Source organism: Staurois parvus, unplaced genomic scaffold (assembly GCF_062004578.1).
Source record: "Staurois parvus isolate SC_StPar_1 unplaced genomic scaffold, SC_StPar_1.0 ptg000177l, whole genome shotgun sequence".
NCBI classification, from domain to species: domain Eukaryota; kingdom Metazoa; phylum Chordata; class Amphibia; order Anura; family Ranidae; genus Staurois; species Staurois parvus.
In genome coordinates, this window is record NW_028317973.1 from 650938 (window position 1) to 676480 (window position 25543).

Consider the following 25543-nt stretch of genomic DNA (forward strand, 5'->3'; position numbering starts at 1 on the left):
ACTACAATGAAAAGTGGACATTGGTTCACAAATGTACACGTCTCAATTCATACTGGAACTTTTGTTCTTCTGCATACTTTATATTCATATCCACGTACTCTCAAGAGTCCATTTTCACCATGGCTACCTTCACACTATAAAGGATAAACTGATAAGAAAACTCTCACACTCACCACACCTTTTACGATCTAACCAGCTGCAGTTCTCAAAATGTTAACTTACTTTGCCAAAGTGCATAAAAATAAATTGTACAGTGCTCCCATAACAATATTCTATCATTAATGAAATATGTGCTAAAAAAAAAAAAAGTTAAATCAAAATAATCCCACTCATATAAAACTAAAAATATGTATGTGATGTTATCAAAACATCAGCTAAAGTCCGTTAATCAAAGCTTCTTTGTGATGATCATCAAACTACACATGGATGGAGATAAAGGTGGGATAATGCTGGTGGTGGTGGTGGCGTGAATATTATCTCAACATTATCCCGCCATTATCTCCATCCATATATAGTTTGATGATCATCACAAAAAAAGATGTATTTAATGGACTTAAGTTGCTGTTTTTCTAACATCACATGCACAATTTTTATTTTACATGAGTGGGATCATGGTAATTTAACTTTTTTTATTTTTTGCACATTTCATTAATTATAGAATATTATTAGTGGAGCGCAGTACAATTTATTTTTATCTATGTTACACTAGCCTGCCAGGTAAAACAGACTAGTACAGCACCATCTCTGGCAGGGAGCAGTACAATGCAGATTTCAGTGCATCACACTGCTTGTTTTTTTTGTTCTAATTTTACAATTTTATTTGAACTGTCATTTATTTGAACACTTCAGTTATGTCACTGGACAGCAGCATGGTGTGTTGCGCTGCTGTGCAGTAGCATGTGGTGGCGTCCAGTGCTGTTCAGAAGAATGCAAAAAATGATGCAGTTATCTACACTTCACTGTACCACATATCACACCAACCTTTGCAGTGTCAGCGGGGCCCCCAGCAGTAGCCTGCATTTATCCAGTGCAGAAAAACCCAAGTTACCACACACAGTGTGAACCAGCTAAAAACTGTGTTATTTAATGGCTTCATTGAAGTTTTGAAAGAATGGGAGCACCACACCATTCTCATTATTCTTAGCTTTCAGCTCCACATAGACTTAGTCTGCACTTTTTTCAGCCTCTGCTCGTTTTCTATCCTTTCAGCTGCAGTTCACTCACAGCTCACTCACATATTGGGCCCCTATAGTCATTAATAGGAGCTACTTTACAGGAATACCATAATGTTTATGGATTGTATGAACTGGTTTTTATCAGTTTCATTTGCAATGCATTGATGTTGTTTTTGTTGCGTTTTTTAAAATTACTATTATTATTATTTTTTTGTTATCTTCAACGAGAACAAGAACACTTTTAGTTTTTTTTCTTTGCTTTGCAGCTGCCCTAATAAAAACGTGTTTAGTTTTTGTTGTTTTTTTCTTATTTCTCCTTCTTGGTTTTTATACTTCTCAGTTGAGCAATGTATGCCTTTTTGGCTTCAATAATAATGCATTAAGGTATTTGTATATGTTTATATATAGCTTTTTGCACATTTTAAGGAATCTTTGTATTTTCTTGATTGTCTGGTTTTTAACCCTGATGAAGGGGGAGTGCTGAGCCCTTGAAATGTGTTGGCTGTTATAAAATAAACAAGACCCCAAAGCTGCTGGTGAGAAGCTTCTAGTACCATAAACCACCCATTGCATTTTAGTGCATCCCAATAAGGTTTGATGATCTTACATCACAAAAAGAATGGGTTCAGACATCACTACCAAAATATACAGACTAATATATATATATATATATATATATATATATATCAATATAAATTGCTGGAAGTCAACCTGTGCCAAGAATGGGGGTCTAACTTACATAATAAATAATAATCTTCATATAAAAAAGATGATCGATACACGGGTCATTCTCAGTGGGACAGCGGCAAAAGTTTGGGGCAGGAGCCTTCATTAGGTTGACTATCTGACAAAGACTGCCTTGGTACTCATGCCACTTCAATAAATGCAATTAATACTAAGCTCCAGATTATAATTTTTACAAATACTTTCAGCGCTCACAGAAGTAACCCATATTGTACCAAGTATCATATCATATGCACCAAATTGTCCATGGTTCCTACTTTTGCAATATACAAGTGCCCTGAAATTGTACAAGCATGAATCTGATATTATGGGGTGACTATTATTTCAAGCTGTTTTGGACATGATTTATATCAAAACCTGCTGATAATCAATCAGTAGGGCATGAGTAGAAAAAATTCCAATGCCAACAGCCAAAGAAAACAAGAGTCTACATGTTGAGCAGCCATATGGTTAAGTACTGTATATGTCTACATATGAAAAAGAATCATTCACTTTGCGAATGAACCATGGTCAAATAAAATTAATTTTGTTAAAAATGTTCTTAAAGTGTATATATAGCTAAAATATTTAGTTTGATAGAGGTGGTAAGGGTAAAATCCCTGTCATTTACAGTAACTTTGTGCTTTCTCTGTCTCATTGGGGATATTTCCCTGTAATTTATATCCCTTATTCTGGTGACAACTGAAATTTTGGATTTTGGATTTCCTATCATTCCTATCTTGATTACAGTAGCCATCAGGACAAACAGGAAGAGTAAATACACCTAACAGTGACACAGCCACATAAAAACCAGACAGAGGTTCTAACTCATCCACACAAAACTAAAAACATTTTGGCTTTCACATTCCCATACGCAATAAAACCATTTTTCTGCCCAGTGTCTTTCTGTCACCTTTGTATTAAACATAGGGGAATGATAATTTATCTCCATCACTTCTGATTCTTTCTCACTTTATTTTTTTATATTCTTATGGTAAAATGCAATAACTACAGAGTTTAAAGAAAACAATTCATAGATAATATGTGAATGTACTTTGTGAACCAAGGTTGTCAAGAAGAGAAGGAAGTGGGTGTGTACATAATTATATACAGCGCAGATAACTAGAAGCATTGGCGCATTAAGAAATACAGTGCATAACCACATTTTTCTGGTATTTATAAATGACAGTAAATGTGTGGGATGTAAACGTGTTGTCTTATATGCTAACTAAATGCGCAAATCTTCAGCAATCAGGTAGCAGTTGCTAGCATCCCCCTTAGAACATCATATAGATTTAAAAGGAAAGTTTTGGGGAGTCATCTTTTCTACGTTTCTTTCACATGTTTTTATATGCTTATACACACATGCATGCAGTTCCTGTATTACAATAAGGGGGCACCCCTGACAATGCAATCTTAGGGATCAGCAGAAGCAATTTCCTTTCAGACACCCTGTTTCTGGTTGAAACTTTGTATGAAGCAGTGTGAAGGGAGGGGGTGAGAGGTAGATGGATCACTGCTCTGACTTATTCATTGGTGTTTATTAACTTCAGCTTCAGCTAATGAGCTCTGTAAGTAGTGAATATAAAACATGTGAAGTAAAGTTTAGTGCACCACCTACTGGATGCATATGTAAATACAAAATGCTTATATAGCAATATTTCTTATGTTTCACCCTAGAAAAATGTTTTTTTAGTCCTGACCATATTAAAAACATATTCACAGCCAAAACCATTAAACATTACCTGTTTTTTATTATCCTTGCCCAGAGAAATACGATGTTAATAATGTTTAAGAATGGCTACACATTTGAAGCTAGGGATACTACGCAGATATTTTTTCACTTTTTTTGGGATGCTTTCTTCCAGTAACACAATGATAGTGATACTATTGCAAATAGAAACATTTGTACTTTATGCCATGCTATGGCAGAAATGGTCAACCTACAGTAATATTAACTAGAACTATCGGCTGCCACTGAAAGGGAAGAGTCACATGGGGAGATTTACTAAAGCTGGTTCACTCAGAATCTGGTGCACCTGTGCATGGTAGCCAATCAGCTTCTGCATGGTAGCCAATCAGCTTCTACCATCAGCGTGTTCAATTAAGCTTTAGCAATAAAACATGGAAGTGTATGACATTCTGCGTGAACCAGCGTTAGTAAATAAATCCCACGGTGTCATATGTTGCTCACTGCACCTGTTTTTCCATTACAACTGAATACACTCGGAAAAAAGTAGAGCTTCTATCATATTTTTATTGGAGTCTATGTGATTGTCCCTCACTTTCTATTTCTTTGGCAACAAAAAAGAAAAGTATTAAAATAGGATTCCCTAGGTCAGGAAGGCCCAGATTAGAAAAAAAAAAATCACAGAATTTCAAAACGTTGCATACCCTACAAAAGTGTTTTTGTTGGTATTTAACATCAATTCCTGTTCCACTCAATGTCCCTAAAACAGGAAGTGATGAGAAATCTATACAACGAGGGCACAGACAGCAGTAAACTACATGTGGTTGCAACTCCATCTCCAATCTAAACAAAATATAAAAAAAATATTTTACTGGTGTTGGAGTTGTTTCACAGCTGGGTTATTAACATATTTTGCATGCTATGTGCTTCACAGAAATCACGGTTCTTCAAAGACAGAGAACAGATTCTACAAGGAAAGAGAACCAAATCTCAAAGTAACTTTAGTGTATTTACAAATATAAGTCAATGGACTAGAGTTGGAGGTCACCATTTATTATTGCTACAGCAAATTTCTGGAAGTGTGGAAGAGTCTTTGCAATTTTTTTATGTTACTTCGCCTGTCAATTATTTTAGTATATATTTTTACCAAGCACATTGTGTTTTTGTTTCAGCAATCATTACTAGACTGCTTGCCCCATTGTGTTATGGGAGCACATGGAAGTCACTTCTGTTTAGCTGTAATTACACAGAGTTTAATCGAACTGCTGCCACGGCCTCTGAGGATTTCCAGTCACTTGGCAATGTAATGTCTAGTGTGCATTTTGATCATGTTTTATTTCAAAGGCATGAAACATTCTTTCTCTCACATAAATGCACCTATGCATACATATATATACATAGAGTTGTGTTTTTACACATTTTACACAATACTTTTAATATGACATTTACATAACAAATCAAGCTAATTAATTGCATTTGCTAGCTGTTGAAATATTTACATATCTGTATTTTTTAGTTATGTAAACTCTATAATTTGGATCCATTAGGAGTCCAAATCTCCTTTCCTGTGACAGTTGAGAAGAACGAGAAGAATCAGAGCCTATTCTGTTGGCACTAAATATAAATTTGTTCATATAAGGCATCCTCTTGGATATTCACTGTGGTAGGCTATTCTCTCCATTATGGTCATGAAAGTGTGCTACAACCAAATGGCGCCTGTTTTCCTCGATCCCTCTCAAACTTCCCATTGTCTGTATTTAGTCCTTGTAGACTGTTCAGGTTGACTATGGTCACAGTCTCAGACTTCAACAAAATGGCTTCCACTATTTTTTCTATTGACTCTCTAGTGCAAGGGACTTGAATTAAAATTTATGGAGGTTCCAGTCAGCAAAATTTCCTTCCAGCAGAGGTCCGAATCTCATTAGTGATATAACATATCACAGTCCCCTGGTACATTCTGATCTTTAGTGTAGCTTTCACACTGTAATCCCCTCTACATCACAGTCCCCTCTTTAAAGAAGTCCCACAGTGTCCTCTTTTCCCCTTCACATCACTGCCCCTCTTTACATCACAGCGCCCATTAACAAAACACAGTGTCTCCTAACACAACACAGCACCCCTTAACACAACACAGCACCCCTAACACAAAACAGAACCCCTTAAAATAACACAGCACCCCTAACACAACACAGCACCTTCTAATGCAATATAGCGCTCCTATCACAACACAGAGCCCCTAAAACACACAGCACCGCTAACATAACACAGCGCCCCTAACACAACACAGCATCCCTTAACCTCCCTAGTGGTCTGATTATGTCCATATTTCTGTGCTCAAAGAGGTACATTTTTTTGCATGGAAATATGAATTTTTTTTATTGTAGGCCTGTAATTTTTAGGAATAACTCACTGAAATCTGTCCGAACAAGAGTCTAGTAAACATCCTGGGTAGGATAAAACTTGAAACACGAAATCATAAATGATAATTTAATAAATAATCATACAAAATAATAATATAATAATAATAAATTTAATTCAATAATATAATAAAACCAAAAACACTGAAATTTGAAATAAAGCGCCAAGTTCGCACATCACTGAGCAAAGTTGCTAAATCGTTTTTAGTGTCTGATGATGAATTTCCCCACAAATCATTATCACTTAATTCTGCAAGTGGTTCTGATTTACTATCACTGTTCTCTAGCTGGTCTAAAACCGGCTTTGACCTAAAGGGATGCTTTTTGGACGCCATGGACATTTCTCAGTTTCCAGGCAGAAAGAACGGTAAAAATGCAGGCAGGGCACAGGACAAAGCACTAGCGACAAAATGTATGCAAAAAACTTTGATACAGTAATGTTTTACTATGTGATTTTAGTGAATGCCACTTTTTGGCATTTTCAAATTTCCCGCCGTTCCGTCCCCCGTACGTCCTGATGCTCGCAGTGGACGGAACCCAGATGACAGATGCCGGCTTCTGCCGGATTACATTGCTGGGGACACTGCAGGAGGGACATCGCGGGAGCGCAGGACAAGGTAAGTGATCGATGGATCGCGGAGCAGCGCCGCATGGTATTCCCGAGAGTAGCTCGGGGTTACCGCTTGTGGTACTGAAACTTTACCCCAAGCTACACTCGGGAATCCCGCCAGGGAGGTTAACACAACACGAGGCCCCTAAAACACACAGCACCCCTAACACAACACAGCACCCCTAACATAACACAGTGCCCCTAACACAACACAGCACCCCTAAAACACACAGCACCCCTAACATAACACAGCGCCCCTAACACAACACAGCGCCCCTAACATAACACAGTGCTCCTAACACAATACAGCACCCCTAACATAACACAGCACTCCTAAAACACCCAGCACCCCTAACATAACATAGCGCCCCTAACACAGCACAGCGCCCCTAACATAACACAGCACTTCTAACACAATACAGCACCCCTAACATAACACAGCACTTCTAACACAATACAGCACCCCTAACATAACATAGCACTCCTAACACAACACAGCATCCCTAATATAACACAGCATCCCTTAACACAACACAGCGCCCCTAAAACACACAGCACCCCTAACATAACACAGCACCCCTAACACAACACAGCACCCCTAAGACAAAACAGCGCCCCTAACAACACAGAGCCCTTTAACACACCATAGAGCCCCTCTTAATGCAAGTCTTCCCCTGTACAGTACTAATTCTTCTGGGGTGTCCTCTCCTGTGCCTCTGGCCCACCACCAAAGTTGTCCTCATCGTGGGCAGGAGCTGCCTAGGTTGTTGTGTTGGCAGGCAGGCAGGCAGGTGATTGCCTGGATTGCTGATGTGCGGGGGAGCTCCCACTTTCTGTCTCGAGCTGCAGAGAATGGAGGTCTTTGCATGTTGACTGGCTAGGTGGTCACTGGCTCCTGCCCCTTGGTCCCGATCTGCAGGTCCTCACACCCCGCCCACCAAGGGGCAGTCCTGTCTGGACCATGGCAGTGCCACTGCTGCTGCTGGGTGTCCTCTTCCAGGCCTCCCGCTGAGCCGCCGGTGTTGTCCTTGCAGTGGACGAGGACAACACCGCTCGAAGCGGGGGGCAGGAGCAGGGGTGGACTGACAACTCATGGGGCAATAGGGGATCATGGGGCCCCTGTGTCCTTGCCCAAACTCAAAAAAGCCTATGAAAAAGGTACCAGGGGCATCTCATGGGGCCCCCTACTGACTCCGGGCCCAAATGGTCAGTCCGCCCCTGGGCAGGAGTCTTTTTATGTTGGGGGGCCAGGTGGTCTTCTACTTGCTGATCTGCAGCTCCTCCCACCCTGTCTGCTGTGGGGATAGTATTGGTAGCTGGGCAAGGGGCCTGGGAGAGGGCACCCGGTAGTGGCGTGGCTGCGGTCCACACGGTATGTCCCTCAGTCTGGCTCCGGACAGCGGTGTACCATTTAGTGACGACTGCTCTAGTGTCTAATACATTATCGTACAGGCTATGTTACTGCAGAAGTCGGTGTACTAGCATCCCTGAAGACGTGTTTGCACGCTCAGGGTGGAGCTATGTGCTGACCTCATGCCGCCACGTCCGGGTTCAGAACTGGCTGCCACTTTTGTAAGTGTGCTGTTATCTGTTTTTACTGTTTGGCATCTGGATGAGATTTTTATGAGTTCTATGTACTTTTAAAGCAACAGTAATAAATTACTACACTATATATGGCCCCTTGGTGCACTATATACACTATATATAGTACATATATATACACATACACTATATTATAGCTCCATACACTATATATGGAGCCCCTTTGGCTCCATGCGGTGAGCGGTTTTCTCCCATATAGTGGTGATGTGGGTGGCTTAATTCCCTTTAGTGGTGCATGCTGCTGCTATCAGAAGATTTCAGGTGGATAGACAGCAAGGTGACCATACAGGAAAGTCGCAATTGAATGTTTCAAACTTGCTACTTGCTGCATTGACAGCTTTGGAGCTAATGAGTGCAGCATTACTCTCATTCACAAGTGGTATGGATTTATCTGGATGGTAGAAGTCACACACGGAGGCATATAGGATCTCAAAAGGACTTTTATTTATCTTATTACTTCACATTTATTTAGTGGACTGTCTTACGTTTATTTAATCACTTTTATTATATGATTATTGTCACATTGCTTTATAAGACTTGTCATTTTTCTTTCTGTTTCTTGCATTGAGGTATTGCGCTTTGTTGAATAGATAGTTTTGGGAGTTTTGTGTACTTACTGCTAGCTGCCTTGCATTCCTTTTAGCACTGACTTATTATATTTATATTTTTAGAACACAGAGTTGCCGAATGCAGAGCAGGTTGCTTTTTATATGGACATAACAAGGCAAGATTCTTATCAGCTTCCTATTAAGACACAAATTGCTGTAAGAAACATTGGTGGAATGAATATACACTTCTAAAGAGTCCCATTCCCAGGGGGAAATTGACAGTTTATAGCAGAGGAATAGAAATGTCATTTTTCTATACTCCATGTGTTTTCGTGTCCACTGTGATTACTGCAATGGGTTTACAATTATAGAAGTCAGCTCAGATGATTTAGGCACCATATATGAATGCCTCCTGGAGGGTTCCAACGAGAACTGTTCCAGACTCCAATTTGGAGGAGGCACAGCAGCAGACTTAAAATACACTGGAAGCTGTAGATCTCCCATCAGGCTTGCTGAGCCCTTCAGTGCCCATATGTAACATTGTGTTTTTACAAAGAACTAAAATTGCTTCAACCAAGCCACCAATCAGCATTAGAAAGTGATGCTGCCAGAACATGACACCCAGGGCACGTGGCCCAGCTCTTCTACTCAGTGCTTGCGTCCTCTTTGGAGAAACCTTTACCATCTTTCTAAGTATAGTAAACCTATGTCAGTGTTCACTGAAATTTGGTTGCCAGAATTATTTTTTGATTGGTACCCCTGTTTTTACACCTCCAACAGTAAATGAATCTTTCCTTTCCACTGGTCAACAGAATTATGTCCAGTATAACATATAGAGAATCACAGAACATACAGACTTCTAATGAATTACTGGGTTTATATTTTTGACTATACTTGGCAAAACCCATTTCTCTTTTATTTCATAAAATAATTCTCATTAAATCTGAACCCCAGACAAATATACCGTAGAAGCCAAAAGCTAAAACAATGTAATAAGTAATACTTTATTAAAATTATTTCATTCATGCAACTAGTGTAAATACCTTAATTAAACTTGATATCTGCCTCCTGTAATTCCCTGTACAGCAGCACTAGAAGTGGGAGAGGGAAGGGCAGCCTTGAGGGCCAATCAAGTGTGTCGTCTGCAAAAGTACTGTAGCACCCTCCTAGTTAGACTGCTAGGTAAATGTAGTTTTTGGCTCCTTCTGTAACCAGGGGAGCAGCAGTTGGTTTGGTCTGTTCAGGGCTTCACAGGCTGGGAGGCTGATTGCTTCCCCTGCCTCTAGAAGAAGTTTCTGAAACTTAGGGGAGAATTCAGTTGACTGGCCTGAATATTGAGCAGGGCCTAGCTAATCACTGAAAAGGTGTGCCCAGATGGTGGCTCGGATGCTGTTAAATAGATTGAAGCCATGAGGAGATTGTCTTTTTCCCTGTCTAGGGAATGGATCTGTGAGCAGAAGTGAAGGGGGTATCTCCCTGGAGCTCCATTGGTCTGGAAGCTGTTCTACTTTATAAGAGGCTGCACCTATGGCCTGATCCTTTTCCAGGATTCTGTGATAGAGCCTCCCTGTCTGTGCTGCACCTCAATTCATGGTCCCCAGCAGGGGCGGACTGACAACTCATGGGGCCCCCGGGCAATAGGGGATCATGGGGCCCCTGTGTCCTAGCCCACAATCAAACCACTCCCAGTGCCCGAGTTCCCAAATGGTCAGTCCGCCCCTGATCCCCAGTCATGCACATATAGACTGTTCAAGTCTACTTTTACCTATTCTTCAGCCTACTTCATGGCCCACAACCGTGAGGATATAGACTGTTCCAGTCTACCTTTACCTGTGCTAAAACCTACTTGATGGTCTACAGCTGTAAGGATATAGACTGTTCCAGTCTACCTCTTACTTGTCCTGCTTTTATTGAGTAAGAAGTGTCCCCTGCTAACAATACAAGACATTCCCTAGACTGCTCCATGAGCCGCAGTGAATGGACTGTTGCTCTGTGCCTGGTTGCCTCTGCACTGTTTTGGGAAAGAACAGTGGCTCTTCCAGGGATAGTGCTACAGTACTGACAAGGTTCATGCTAAAAAAAAGGAGAGAGCAAAGTGAGCAGATAGATATCATCAGTCACCTGCTTTTCCACTGACCAATCAACAGGTTGTAGATGGAAGGCCACTGAATAGACATAAATGCAAAAACATTGGCAGGTAAAACAGCTTCTTTATATGGATTCATGTGTTTTATTTAGCTTCTTGCTTCATTATATACAGTGGGGATTGAAAGTTTGGGCACCCCAGCTAAAAATTTGTATTAATGTGCATAAAGAAGCCAAGGAAAGATGGAAAAATCTCCAAAAGGCATCAAATTACAGATTAGACATTCTTATAACATGTCAACAAAAGTTAGATTTTATTTCCATCATTTACACTTTCAAAATAACAGAAAACAAAAAAATGGCGTCTGCAAAAGTTTGGGCACCCTGCAGAGTTAATATCTTGTACTGCCCCCTTTGGCAAGTATCACTGCTTGTAAACGCTTTTTGTAGCCAGCCAAGAGTCTTTCAATTCTTGTTTGAGGTATCTTTGCCCATTCTTCCTTACAAAAGTCTTCCAGTTCTTTGAGATTTCTGGGCTGTCTGTCACGCACTGCTCTTTTAAGGTCCATCCATAGATTTTCAATTATGTTGAGGTCAGGAGATTGTGAAGGCCATGGCAAAACCTTCAGTTTATGCCTCTTGATGTAACCCCCCGTGGATTTCGAGGTGTGTTTAGGATCATTATCCATTTGTAGAAGCCATCCTCTCTTTAACTTCAGCTTTTTCACAGATGGCATCAAGTTACCATCCAAAATTTGCTGAAATTTTATTGAATCCATTTTTCCTTCTACTCATGAGATGTTCCCTGTGCCACTGGCTGCAACACAACCCCAAAGCATGATTGATCCAACCCCATGCTTAACAGTTGGACAGAGGTTCTTTTCATTCAATTCTGTGCCCCTTCTTCTCCAAACGTACCTTTGCTCATTCCGGCCAAAAAGTTCATTTTTAACCTCATCGGTCCACAGAACTTGTTTCCAAAATGCATCAGGCTTGTCTATATGTTCATTTGCAAAGTTCAAACGATGCTTTTTGTGGTGAGGACGTAGAAGAAGTTTTCTTCTGATGACTCTTCCATGAAGACCATATTTGTACAAGTATCTCTTTATAGTGGAATAGTGTACCACAACTCCAGTGTCTGCCAGATCTTTCTGGAGGGATCGTGCAGTCAAACGTGGGTTTTGAATTGTTTTTCTCACAATCCTGCGAGCTGTTCTGTCTGATATTTTTCTTGGTCTTCCAGATCTTGCTTTAACTTCCACTGTTCCTGATGACTGCCATTTCTTAATTACATTCCGAACAGAGGATATTGACATCTGAAAACGCTTTGCTATCTTCTTATAGCCTTCTCCAGCTTTGTGAGCGTCAACTATTTTCAGTTTCAGTTTTCTAGACAACTGCTTAGAAGAACCCATGGTGCTGATTGTTGGGGCAAGGTCAGATGAGTCTGGGCATTTAAAACCTTTGAGATTGACATCACCTGGTCTTCCCAGACGATGATTGAGAACAATCCATGACACTGGCAGGTCTCAGCTTGGCAAAGGGGGCAGTGCATGCTATAAATTCTGCAGGGTGCCCAAACTTTAGCAGACGCCATTTTTTTGTTTTCTGTTATTTTGAAAGTGTAAATGATGGAAATAAAATCTAACTTTTGTTGACATATTCTAAGAATGTCTAATCTGTAATTTGATGCCTTTTGGAGATTTTTCCATCTTTCCTTGGCTTCTTAATGCACATTAATACAAATTTTTAGCTGGGGTGCCCAAACTTTCGATCCCCACTGTATATATATATATATATATATATATATATATATATATATACATACTGCATGTTGATATTAGTTTTTTATATATTACAAGCTATAAGTCTTTTAAGAGATGACTAATACCTCTTGGTATCAGACATGCCTTGATTTTGAGATTTGACCATGGGTAAAAAAAACCCCTGCATTTAAAAAAAAAAAAAATACTACAGCAAAAGGCACTTCGTCCAGGCTGCTACCACTGTAGCAGTCTGCCACTACTGCAATACCACTGCAATACTCTGCCACTACTGCAATACTACTACAATACTCTGCTACAACTGCAATACTACTACAATACTCCGCTACTACTGCAATACTACTACAATACTCTGCTACTACTGCAATACTACTACAATACTCTGCCACTACTGCAATACTACTACAATACTCTGCTACTACTGCAATACTACTACAATACTCTGCCACTACTGCAATACTACTACAATACTCTGCTACTACTGCAATATTACTACAATACTCTGCTACTACTTCAATACCATTGCAATACTCTGACAATAAATTAAGGTAATAAAGAGCTAACCTGAACGTATTTTCAAAAGAAAATAATGTATAGTGATTGTGTTGATTTGGTTCATTTTGTATTATAAACAAATAAAAAGAGAAATACTATTTAATATTTAGATTTAGTTACCAAAGCAACATTATCCAGGGAAATATAAATTTTTGCCAGTGAACAAATGCACACATGCAATCAATAAACTAATGGCCAAACAAACTACATGACTGTACATTGTAGCAATGTGCTATGAATGTCCTTGCTTTCACACTATTGAGTCAGTGAAATCATTATTTAAATCAATGCTTATGGGGTCACATCAAGAGCATGATAAAGACCCACTTATACAGCCATGACATGTATTTTACAGTTAACCAGTTATTGGTGTCTATTTAGATGGTGCTGGCATTGGTATTTGCAATAAAAGTAACATCTAGTGTTAATATTATAAACATTTACAGTATTACAGTATGAGAATTCAAATTAGTGAGAAGAAAAGAAAAGAAGAAACGCTCTTGGAAAGAAAAATATGAAAAATGATTGTTTTATGTGTTATACTTAAAGCAGAGCTCCACCCAAAAGAAGTTACACTTTAAGTACTCATGTTTGGGAAGTGGGGAAGGGGGGGAGCTGGTACTCAATTTTGACAGGTACCCGCTCCCACATTGGCTGCAACCGCCTAGGCAATAAGAAGTTGCCCTCCTCCCCTCCCTCCCTGCAGTCTTCTGGGACACGTGACTGCGGGACCATTCACAAGGTGCAGCACTACTCACGCATGCGCGGTGGGCACCCACCTGTCAAACTGAAAGCTGTCACAGCCGAATGTACACACTTGAGATGCCAGTGCCAGGGAAAGAGGCCAGCCGGCCGTGGGGAGCACACCGCTGGATTGTGGGAAAGGTGAATGGCTGTTTTTTAAAAGTCAGCAGCTACAGTTTTTGTAGCTGCTGACTTTTATTTTTTTATATATGACTGGGGCTCTGCTTTAAAAGTACATCCCCAACTTTTTTTTTTTTTTTTTAATTAGTTTTGGATTGCTGTCTGCTGAAGAAATCTTTCCTCTCTATTCCTTCTGGAGGCCAGCAAAACAGAAAGGGTAAGGGGAAATAAGTGACAAGTGACTAGAAGGGGAATTCTATGCACTTTGTTGAGATATCCTCTTACTTCCTGTTGTGTTTCAGGGACAGGAATTATAGGAAAATCTCCACAATGGGAAACAACAGTAAAAAATAAACTAACAGGGTTATACATACATTTTAATCAGTCATTTCTCATATGATGGATAGCCTATTGCATTTGATGTCTTCCAGCCACTTGTATTTTTGTTTAGGGCAAAAAATCTTTTCTTTTTTTTAGGCAGGTAATTATAAAGTATTGCAAATACATATTTTATACTTTTGTGTCCAGTCAGCAAATTGAACTCAGGACTCTATGTCAAATGTTTAACTGTTCAATATTATTTATAATGAGTTGTTTTGTTGAAAAAATAAATATTACAGATCTCAAAAGCTCAAGCTGAAATATAAGCACAACTGAACTGACCTTCCCCTCCAGTCTAAACACATGACTTCACTGAGTTTCACTAACAGAGAGGCTTACATTAAACAGCTTCTGCTATGCTCTTATAACTGTTTGCCTGTAAAACAAAGAATTTATAAAAAATAATGAAAAAATAATAAAACATTAGTTTTGTAACAAATAAAGAATGTCTCCATACCATTACAGGTTTGCTTTTCAGTTTTCTGTGAGATTCTAAGACATTGCTCATTCTTCTTCACAGAAGAACGTCTCTAATATACTTGAAGGAATTGTGTATTAAGACTTTCATATCTTATTTTTGCACCATAGCAAGCTATGCTCCAGTGCTATGCTTGGCCTGCAGACCTACCCTTCATACTAGGTTTATGGATATCACTTTACAGTAGTATATTTTACCTGATTAGGGCTTTTTCCCCAAAATAATCCCCAACTCCTAGTTTTTTTATTTCCTGTGGTTCCTGAGACCCTTCCACAGCCTGCGTCACACACACCTATAAAGAGAAAACAAAACCATCAAGAAAGTATAACAGAAAGAAGAGCATTAGCTAAAAATATCCAATAAATATATATCCTGTGTATTTCCAGAAGCAAAAACAACACCCAAAGTTAAAAAAGTGGAGCTGTTTCCTATATATATGTTTCCTGTTTTCTATACAAACAATACATTTGGTATAAATAAAGGATGCCATAACCAATAAAAAAGTATGTTATTTACTATACAAAGCAACCTACAATAAGTAGGTGGTTAGAACTTTTGCCTTGCAGCTCTGGGTCAGCAGCTTGCATTCCACCTGAATCATTGCATGTACTGTATTCTGCCTGTGTTTGTGCTGGTTTTCTTTAGATCATATGTGTCAAACACAAGGCCAGCAGGCCGAATCTGGCCTGCCAGGCCATTTCATGTGACCCTTGCACCTCTCCTGCAGCTATCGCACCGCCCTCATCTAGGCCTCCTCCTTGTCTCAGCAGCAGGCAGCAGAGAGAAGGACAAAAGTCCTCTGTCAGATCCTGCACTTCTCCATGCAGCTGCGGAGTGGCCGTGGAGTGGCTTGTTTCTGCCATCCCCACAGCCTCAGCAGTCAGCAGCAGAGAGGAGGACAGAATTCCTCCTACAGATCCTATGCCTCTCTCTGCAGCGGCAGCACCCCCTAGTCTTCTCCTACCCTGGTTTCAGCAGCTGACTTTAGCCCTCCTCTGGTCCTCCTCCAGACCTTGCACTTTCTGCTTCCCAGTGCTGGCCACCAGCTTCTTCTAAGCAGCAGCACAAGGTAAGGGGGGTGCACTGTGATGTAAAGGAGGGTGTGGTACTCTTGACTATTGATGGTGAAGGAGCTCTTGACATCTGATGTAAGGCGTTGCGTGTTCTGATAATCTGGTCTTACAAATACAACCGGCCCTTTGAAAGCAACAATAATACTGATGCGGCCCGTAATTAATTTGAATTTGACAACCCTGCTCTAGATAGTCTGATTTAGCTCAATTTATAACATATCATTTGATTAACCTAATCACCCTGTGTCTGTATGACTGTGCTAGGGGTATTCGATTGGAGGCTCTGCTAAACAACAGGACTTTTTAAAATGCTGTCATATATTGCTGCTATGTAAACACAGAAAGAATACAAATAAATATCAGCAGCTATTTACATAGCACATGCTGGAAGGGTAGCAACCCATTCATGTGTTTTAGGATTTTGGCAAATAATGAATTCTGTAAGGTTTAACTGACTGATCAGTAATATTGCATTATTCCAATATCCGGAACTGTGTGAAGCCCTAAAGGTATTATTTGTCAGGAGTTCTTTATAACCATTGAATAAGTGCTGATCTTTTTGTTCTTTACAATAAGTCTCTGAATAGCATCTGAATAGCAGTTTGATTGCAAGGCAGAAACCTAGATGAATGCTGCTGATGACACTGAGTCAGCCCACTGGACAGAGGCTACCCACAAATCTCTGGTAAAATCGGAAAACTCAGGTGGACAAGTTCAAAAAGACCATTAACATGTAATTTAGCTTGATTGTGTCCAAGGTAAGAAGAGGGTTGTTTTTGCTTCTTTTTAAAAGAACAGCTTTTGGATTTGATCATTAAACTTTTGCTAGATCATTAAAGAACATAATGTTTGCAAGGGATCCCATGGGGCTGCTCACAAGTCTGTTCATGCCTACTAGGATCTTTTGTTTTCATTTACAAAATCCCATCAGATACAACCAGACTCCTAACTGTTTAAATGAAGAACTGCCAGATCATTGGCAAGTGCGTAAGCCAACCACATTTAATTTCTGTTATCACTATGTGGCTGTGTTACAATATGAGCATTTTTTTAAAGTTAGCTCCAGTTCCCATCATTACCAACAAAGAAGGAGATTACTTGACTAGTGTAGAAGAGATATCCTAGTTAAGACCCAAACACTACTGTCTCTCTCTATTTCTCAACATACCCCCTTAAACATACCAATAAAGAAAACCAAAACAATGTTGGAGTAAAAATGGCCAACACTGCATTTTATTAACAATTCAACTTCAATACACAAAACATTCCTTAAAACAGAAACATACAGGAGAAGTTGTTGGTCTTCGAAGGCACCAAACAAAACCGATATCCCCCTGCGGAACCTATATTATAATACTAAGCCTCCAGCAGCAATGCACCGACTCAGAGACAAAACATACCTCCACTTTCCGGTCAAACCTCGGTTAACCAGAATGCACCCGAGCACACCATACCACAGATGGGTCCCAACCATCTGCTTTAGTGTAAAAGTATGTGCCGTCTCCAAAGACCAACAACCGCCCCCAGAGCCAGAACAAACCAGGAACCAAAAACACCCAAAAAAACCCAAGGGAGGGTGGGAGGGAAGCTTGCTCCACCGCTGCCACTCCTGCACTGAATTGACCGACCCCCCAACCACACCCCAAGGTGTCGAAGACCTCACCCCGCACACCCATCACCAATCAGGTAACCTGCACGTTTACTAACTCCCACCTTTACTTAACCCTTTCCTGTCCTTCTTACCCCCTCTTCACCTAGTCATGTCTTTCCGTTATGGGCATCGCTTTCTCATCCATTGTAATGATGTGCACATCCAGGGCCATCTTTTGTAAACAAGAAGCAACTCACACAAATGGCATTATGTTGCTTCTAAATCCAGAACATTGAGATTCTATTTTAAAGGGCAGAAGTGAAAATCTCCAATTTATATTGAAAATCATACAAATACATACTGCAACAACAAATGTTTAAAATTGCATTTGGTTAAAATCTTTCTGTTTTTTTCTTTTTTGTCAAATTAGAAGGTTTACTTTCAGTTTTGGTTTCAGTGACAACCATAAAACTCTAGATTTCCACTTTGACAATGGGATTTCCCTTTGACACAATTCATCAATACAAATCAAAAGGTTAATTTTTTTTAATATTACCAGTAGGTAATAGGTAAAAAAAACAGCTTCAACCCTTTCCCACTCCATCCAAAACGTAAAAAGGTTGGCTAGAGATACACTTTAAAGAATACTTGTGCTTTTAAAACACTGTCTTAAGCTAATCATACACTGATTGAAATTCAGCTGCTCCCTGCTGAACAAGATGAATTTCAATCAATGTGCGTCCATCCCAACTCGACAAAAGCTGTAGTCGCTGATCAGTTTATTCTGACAGCGGCGGGTTCCACTGTCAGAATACATTGCCCTGGCAGGAGGGATTCTTCCATTTACTTTGCTCAAAACATAGGAGTGTATGGACAGCTTTAAATTCATTCTAAAGGCTTATTATTTTTTTTAAAAGAAAATATAACAAACATGTCTATCCTTACCTGCTGTGTGTAGTGGTTTTGCACAGAGCAGCCTGGATCCTCCTCTTCTCCGGTCCCTTGCAGGCTCTCCTGGCCCCTCCATCCTGTTGGATGATCCCACAGCAAGTAGCTTGCTATGGGGGCACCTGCTGGTCTGTGTGTTCATTCACACACGGAGCCACGACTGGCTGTGATTGACAGCAGCTTTTGTGTCAGCCAATGAGAAGAGGGAGTCTCAGGAAAGCCAAGATTCCAGTACACATTGCTGGATCGAGAGGGGGCTTAGGTGGGTATCAGGGGTGGCTGGGAGTGATGCTGCACACAGAATGTTTTTTACCTTCATGCATAGAACCACTTTAAACTCCAATTATATCCAAGAAAATTCCTCCTTGCGGTAGGACTGTGCCTGCACTACTCGGGTTAGCTGCCTATTTAGGTCTAGGAGAGCGTAAAAGCACTTTTACTTACCCAATTCTCCACTCCCCTAACAGATGGAGCTCCCCTTTGCTCTGGAAATGGTCTGTCCCTTGCTGTCATCCTTTCCAATACATGGCTATGGACCCTGTATTGGTCTTGTTGATATCAGGACCTTAGACTGTTGGAGTATGGGGGGAAAGATGGGAGCTGGTCTACAAACACGAACGGGTAGAGGATTAGGTAGCCTTTGCAGTTGGAGCATAGCCCCACTGCAAGTGAGAACTTTCTACGTTTCCCAAAGTTGGGCTTATGCAACTTTGCAAATACAACTTCTTACTCTTTTTTTTTTCCCTGTGCTTTGACTGCTGTCCAGGTAACTGTAATCATTGTTTTATTTACATTCAGTTTGATTCAATTTCTTCAGTACTAGGAACCATAAATTACAATGTATATACTGCACTGAACCCATGTAATCACTGGGGGAACAGATTACAACTTGCCTGAAACAGGCAAAGCTGCATAAAGCACTGCCAATTCCCATTGATATGATTCCAGACAGCCCATTGTACAGACCAGAGTGCACATCTAGAAGAATTCCTGGTGACTACCATGTTCTCATTTCTTTTCTTACACAAACCACTCTCTACACTGCACACAGAATGATATTGGATGTAAGCAAGGCAATATATACTCTAGACAGCTCACAGCACATGGAAATAAAAGATTATTGCTAGTTTATGATTGGCTAAGAGGTTTTATTCAAGTGTATTAACCACTTTAATACTCCTCTTTACCCCCTTATAGATCAGAATAATTTATACAAATCAGCTATGGGCGTATTGATTTACCCCCAAAAATATTTAAAATATCAAAACAATATGCATGTTGCTTTTTGGGAGGGGGAAAACAAGTTTTGTTGCTGGTATTGTCCCTAAGAAACATTTTCAAAATGTTTTTTTTGTTCCTAACCAATAAATACAAACTAGAAACAAGGGATATTTTTTAGCTGAGGGTTGGCATAGTTGCCAACAGTCCCGAAATACCTGGGACAGTACCAAAAATGCGACCCATCTCCCACTCTGCTCTTTCCTGGGAAAAATCCTGAAAATGGAGCTTTGTCCCATATTGAAATCATGGCTGCAATGCATCAAAACAGAGATGTCACTGAAATCCCTCCCCTTCCTCCTGCTCACCCGACAGCAAAGCTGTTCAGCAGCTATTAGTGGGGAACCCTGATCAATGAGAGGAAGTCAGGTGGAGCCTGCCTCATAGTGTGATTGGTTGGGACTCATGAGGGGGCATGGCCAGCAGAAGGGTACAGCCATACAGAGAAAGAGAGAGGACTGACAAGAGGAGGTACAGCGATATGTCCAGAGAGTGGACCCAAGCAGAGGACAGAGGAGAGTCGAATACCGGAGCAAGCCAGGTAAACTCTTCCCTGGGCGGGCACTGCTTGTCTTCTTCTAGGACCAGGAGAAGAAGAGGGGAGGCTGGCTGATACTTATCTGAGCTCTTACTACACAAAACTGATCTTTCAGCTGCAGCCAACAGCGACAAGAGCAGCTGCAGCTGCAGCTGAAAGATCTCTTCTGTGTTCTTACTACCAAACTCTCTGATGGGGTCACTCTGATGGAGACACCCGATGGGGACACCTGCTCTATGGGGTCTCTCTGATGGGGCATGCCTACGCTTGCATTCTCTGACCTTCTCCTGTACTATGTCTACAGTCTCTGACCCTCTCCTGTACTATGTCTGCAGTCTCTGACCATCTCCAGTTTTATGCCTGAAGTCTCTGACCATGTCCTATACTACACCTACAGTCTCTGACCATCTCCTGTATTACACCTGCAGTCTCTGACCATCTCCTGTACTACTCCTGCAGTCTCTGACCATCTCCTGTATTATGTCTGCAGTCTCTGACCATCTCCTGTGTTATGTCTGCAGCCTCTGACCATCTCCTGTATTACACCTGCAGTCTGTGGCCATCTCCTGTACTACACCTGCAGTCTGACAATCTCCTGAACTATGCCTGCATTCTCCGAACCTTTCTTGTAGTACTCCTGCAGTCTCTGACCCTCTCCTGTGGTGCACCTGCAGCCTCTGACCCTCTCCTGTAGTACTCCTGCAGCCTCTGACCCTCCCCTGTAGTACTCCTGCAGTCTCTGGCCCTTTCTTGTAGTACTCCTTTAGTCTCTGACCCTCTCCTCTACTACTCCTGCAGTCTCTGACCCTTTTCTGTACTACTCTTGCAGTCTCTAACCAACTCTTGTAGTATGTCTACTGTGCCTCACCATTTCCTGTACTACGCCTGCAGTCTCTGACCATCTCTTGTACTACTCCTGCAGTTTATGACCATCTCCTGTATTATGCCTGCAGTCTCTGACCATCTCCTGTACTACACCTGCAGTCTCTGACCCTCTCCTGTACTAACTGCAGTAACCTCTAGCAATCAATAAGTGAGCAGTAATGATGTGCAGTAACCTCTAGCACCCAATCAGTGAGCAGTGATGATGTGCTGTAACCTCTAGCAACCAATCAGTGAGCGCAGAACCGATTCTTTATGTTTGCATTATAAAGTTTTTTTTAGATAAGTCTATGTGTGTGTTTATTTGTTTTTTGGAATATGGGGTGGAGAGCAAAATTGCAAGAAAATCTTACTCTATTTAACCACACCCCCTTTAAGTCATGCCCAATATTTGTGCTATTTAATCCACGACGATTTCTCGGCGCCGCCACCTTTCCCTTCCAGGATATACCACACTCATAAAATGACTGTCCCACCCGTAACTAACATATTACTCTGCCTACACTGGCTTTCTGGACACACAGACAAAAAAAGTGTCCATAAAAATGTTTTTGTAATATTGGCAACTATGGTTTGGGTGGGAAGAACAATTCATTTTTAATGCTGCAGGTAGAGAAAAAAGGGCACCGTATTCCATGCTCAATTGTGTGTGATTGTTCAGTGTGTAAGTTGATGTCTTTAAAATGTCATTAATAGTTTGTGAAATCATATTCTGGAGCTAGGATCAATCATCTTGATACAGGAAGGTAAGTATGTAGACAAGGGGCAGGTCAGTATTAGCTTTAAAGAGAGGGAGATTGTCAGGGAGCTTAAGCATCTCTTTATGAACAGAAAACTACAAGCACTAAAGTCCCAGTGCTGAAGGTTAATACATCATTTAGTCTGTATTTAGAAGCTAACGATAAATTATATTTTTAAATGACTTTTTGATTAACTTAAGCTGGCCATACACCAAAATCTGATTACACAATTGGGTTATTTACTAAAACTGGAGAGTGCCAAATCTGGTGCTGCTCTGCACAGAAACCAATCAGCTTCCAGGTTTTATGTCAAAGCCTAACCAGACAAACTAAAGTTAGAAGCTGAATGGCTACCATGCACAACAGCACCAGATTCAAAGTGCTCTAGTTTTAGTAAATATCCCTCAATGTTTGTTCAATCTCATTTTCATTTACCAACAACATGTAATCTGACATCCTACCTAAAAAATCCATTCAATGTATACCCATTCAGACCAGTAGGTCAAAAGAACATTGTACTATCAGATTATAATGTGTATGATCAGTTTAGAAAAGTTTTTTTTTCCAAGATCTTTAACAGATGAATGTCACCAGAAATGCTGTTTTTGGATAAATAGTTTTTGTCCATTCTTAATCCTGTAAATATTTCTGTACACTCACAATTTATTAACAATTTATCAACAATTACAGTGGGGATCGAAAGTTTGGGCACCCCAGCTAAAAATTTGTATTAATGTGCATAAAGAAGCCAAGGAAAGATGGAAAAATCTCCAAAAGGCATCAAATTACAGATTAGACATTTATAATATGTCAACAAAAGTTAGATTTTATTTCCATCATTTACACTTTCAAAATAACAGAAAACAAAAAAATGGCGTCTGCAAAAGTTTGGGCACCCTGCAGAGTTAATATCTTGTACTGCCCCCTTTGGCAAGTATCACAGCTTGTAAATGCTTTTTGTAGCCAGCCAAGAGTCTTTCAATTCTTGTTTGAGGTATCTTTGCCCATTCTTCCTTACAAAAGTCTTCCAGTTCTTTGAGATTTCTGGGCTGTCTGTCACGCACTGCTCTTTTAAGGTCTATCCATAGATTTTCAATTATGTTGAGGTCAGGAGATTGTGAAGGCCATGGCAAAACCTTCAGTTTACGCCTCTTGATGTAATCCACCGTGGATTTCGAGGTGTGTTTAGGATTATTATCCATTTGTAGAAGCCATCCTCTCTTTAACTTCAGCTTTTTCACAGATGGCATCAAGTTACCATCCAAAATTTGCTGAAATTTTATTGAATCCATTTTTCCTTCTACTCATGAGATGTTCCCTGTGCCACTGGCTGCAACACAACCCCAAAGCATGATTGATCCAACCCCATGTTTAACAGTTGGACAGAGGTTCTTTTCATTAAATTCTGTGCCCCTTCTTCTCCAAACGTACCTTTGCTCATTCCGGCCAAAAAGTTCATTTTTAACCTCATCGGTCCACAGAACTTGTTTCCAAAATGCATCAGGCTTGTCTATATGTTCATTTGCAAAGTTCAAACGATGATTTTTGTGGTGAGGACGTAGAAGAGGTTTTCTTCTGATGACTCTTCCATGAAGACCATATTTGTACAAGTATCTCTTTATAGTGGAATAGTGTACCACAACTCCAGTGTCTGCCAGATCTTTCTGGAGGGATCGTGCAGTCAAACGTGGGTTTTGAACTGTTTTTCTCACAATCCTGCGAGCTGTTCTGTCTGATATTTTTCTTGGTCTTCCAGATCTTGCTTTAACTTCCACTGTTCCCGATGACTGCCATTTCTTAATTACATTCCGAACAGAGGATATTGACATCTGAAAACGCTTTGCTATCTTCTTATAGCCTTCTCCAGCTTTGTGAGCGTCAACTATTTTCAGTTTCAGTTTTCTAGACAACTGCTTAGAAGAACCCACGGTGCTGATTGTTGGGGCAAGGTCAGATGAGTCTGGGCATTTAAAACCTTTGAGATTGACATAACCTGGTCTTCCCAGACGATGATTGAGAACAATCCATGACACTGGCAGGTCTCAGCTTTGCAACGGGGGCAGTGCATGCTATAAATTCTGCAGGGTGCCCAAACTTTTGCAGACGCCATTTTTTTGTTTTCTGTTATTTTGAAAGTGTAAATGATGGAAATAAAATCTAACTTTTGTTGACATATTATAAGAATGTCTAATCTGTATTTTGATGCCTTTTGGAGATTTTTCCATCTTTCCTTGGCTTCTTTATGCACATTAATACAAATTTTTAGCTGGGGTGCCCAAACTTTCGATCCCCACTGTATGTGATATATAGAAAAAAAATCCAAGGTAAATCCAATTAAGATATACCCTTTATAAATGTAAATGAGGGAGTTCAATCAGACTGTAATATGCATTTTTGTACCTGATTTTATTTTGGCAGAGAAAACCATTAGTATTTATGGAACAATCTTATTAAAGACTGATCACAAGTCTAGTGATGACAATTTTCTAGTTTTTTTTATATTAAATTTCTATGTGTCTAAGGGGGTTGTGGGATGCCCAAGACCCAAGCATGAAAAGTTTGCCCTGGGTATCCAAAGTTTGAAGACAATTCTATTCATGAGTTTAATAAAAGGGGGTACAGTTTGGTATTTTTTAATCAGCCCAACAGATGCTCAAGCATCAGATAACAGAGAGGAAAAAGGGATGAAAGATAAAAGAAAATTCTGCATTGATGTGTACAGGAAGTTATGTGAACAAAACACTATTAAATAAAAGGGAAACACAGTTACAGCATGCAGGACTAGAAGACAGCTCCACCCTTTGCACCGCCACGTATCTATTGCCTGAAGTGTTTTAAAATTTCCAATGGAATATAATGTCCTTTTTCATTTGAAATTGAAAAGTTGAAACAAATTGATTCAATCAAAATCATTCTACTGCACATTCTTGAAATGTCTGCGAGCCCAGGAAAATTAGGACATGAGCCATATGATGGCATATAAACAGCTTGTTATGTACTTTTTAATATGAGTTCTTGCATGTAGACCTGCAAGGGCTGTCAGATGTGTAGGAACAGTTTCACTGCTCTCAGGGAATAGGGTCAGACTGTGTGTACACAAACATAGTCACAGGTCACATTCGTGATGTGGAGATGGATGAGGTAAGAGTAGTGAAGATAAATGCTGCATTGGTCTTATTAGGGAAATATTGAGACTAAGGTAGGTTTACTAACCTACATGACCATCTATCACTGGAGCTTCCTATAGATATATTGTCATCACCAGATCCAGCTTGAATACAGTTTACAAGGGCTAGGACTTAGCCCTTGGGTAGTTCAGTGGATATGCAGTTGGCTAAAGTATAGATACCAGAGTGTTTTGTAAATGGGGTTGAGTCGGAAAAGGAACTAGTCATTAGTGGTGTACCACAAGGCTCTATACTAGGTCCTGTTCTATTTAATGTATATGAAAGTGATATAAATAAAGATTTGTTGGGTGAGGTAAGACTTTTTTTCTGCTGATACAAAGGTGTGTAATAGGGTTGATATCCCTGGAGGTGTCTGTAACATGGAACACGATTTGGCATTGCTGGAAGATTGGT

At 40.3% G+C, this 25543-nt stretch overlaps 1 protein-coding gene across 1 annotated transcript in view; it reads right to left on the minus strand.

The window, feature by feature from the left end:
• LOC149462289 (cGMP-dependent protein kinase 2-like) overlaps window positions 1-25543 on the minus strand; it is a 232611-nt gene that overhangs the window by 97893 nt on the left and 109175 nt on the right. Inside the window, exon 8 of the mRNA XM_089677088.1 lies at window positions 15110-15204. Within this exon, the coding sequence (XP_089533214.1) occupies window positions 15110-15204 (95 nt within the window). The remainder of the gene's footprint in view (window positions 1-15109; window positions 15205-25543) is intronic.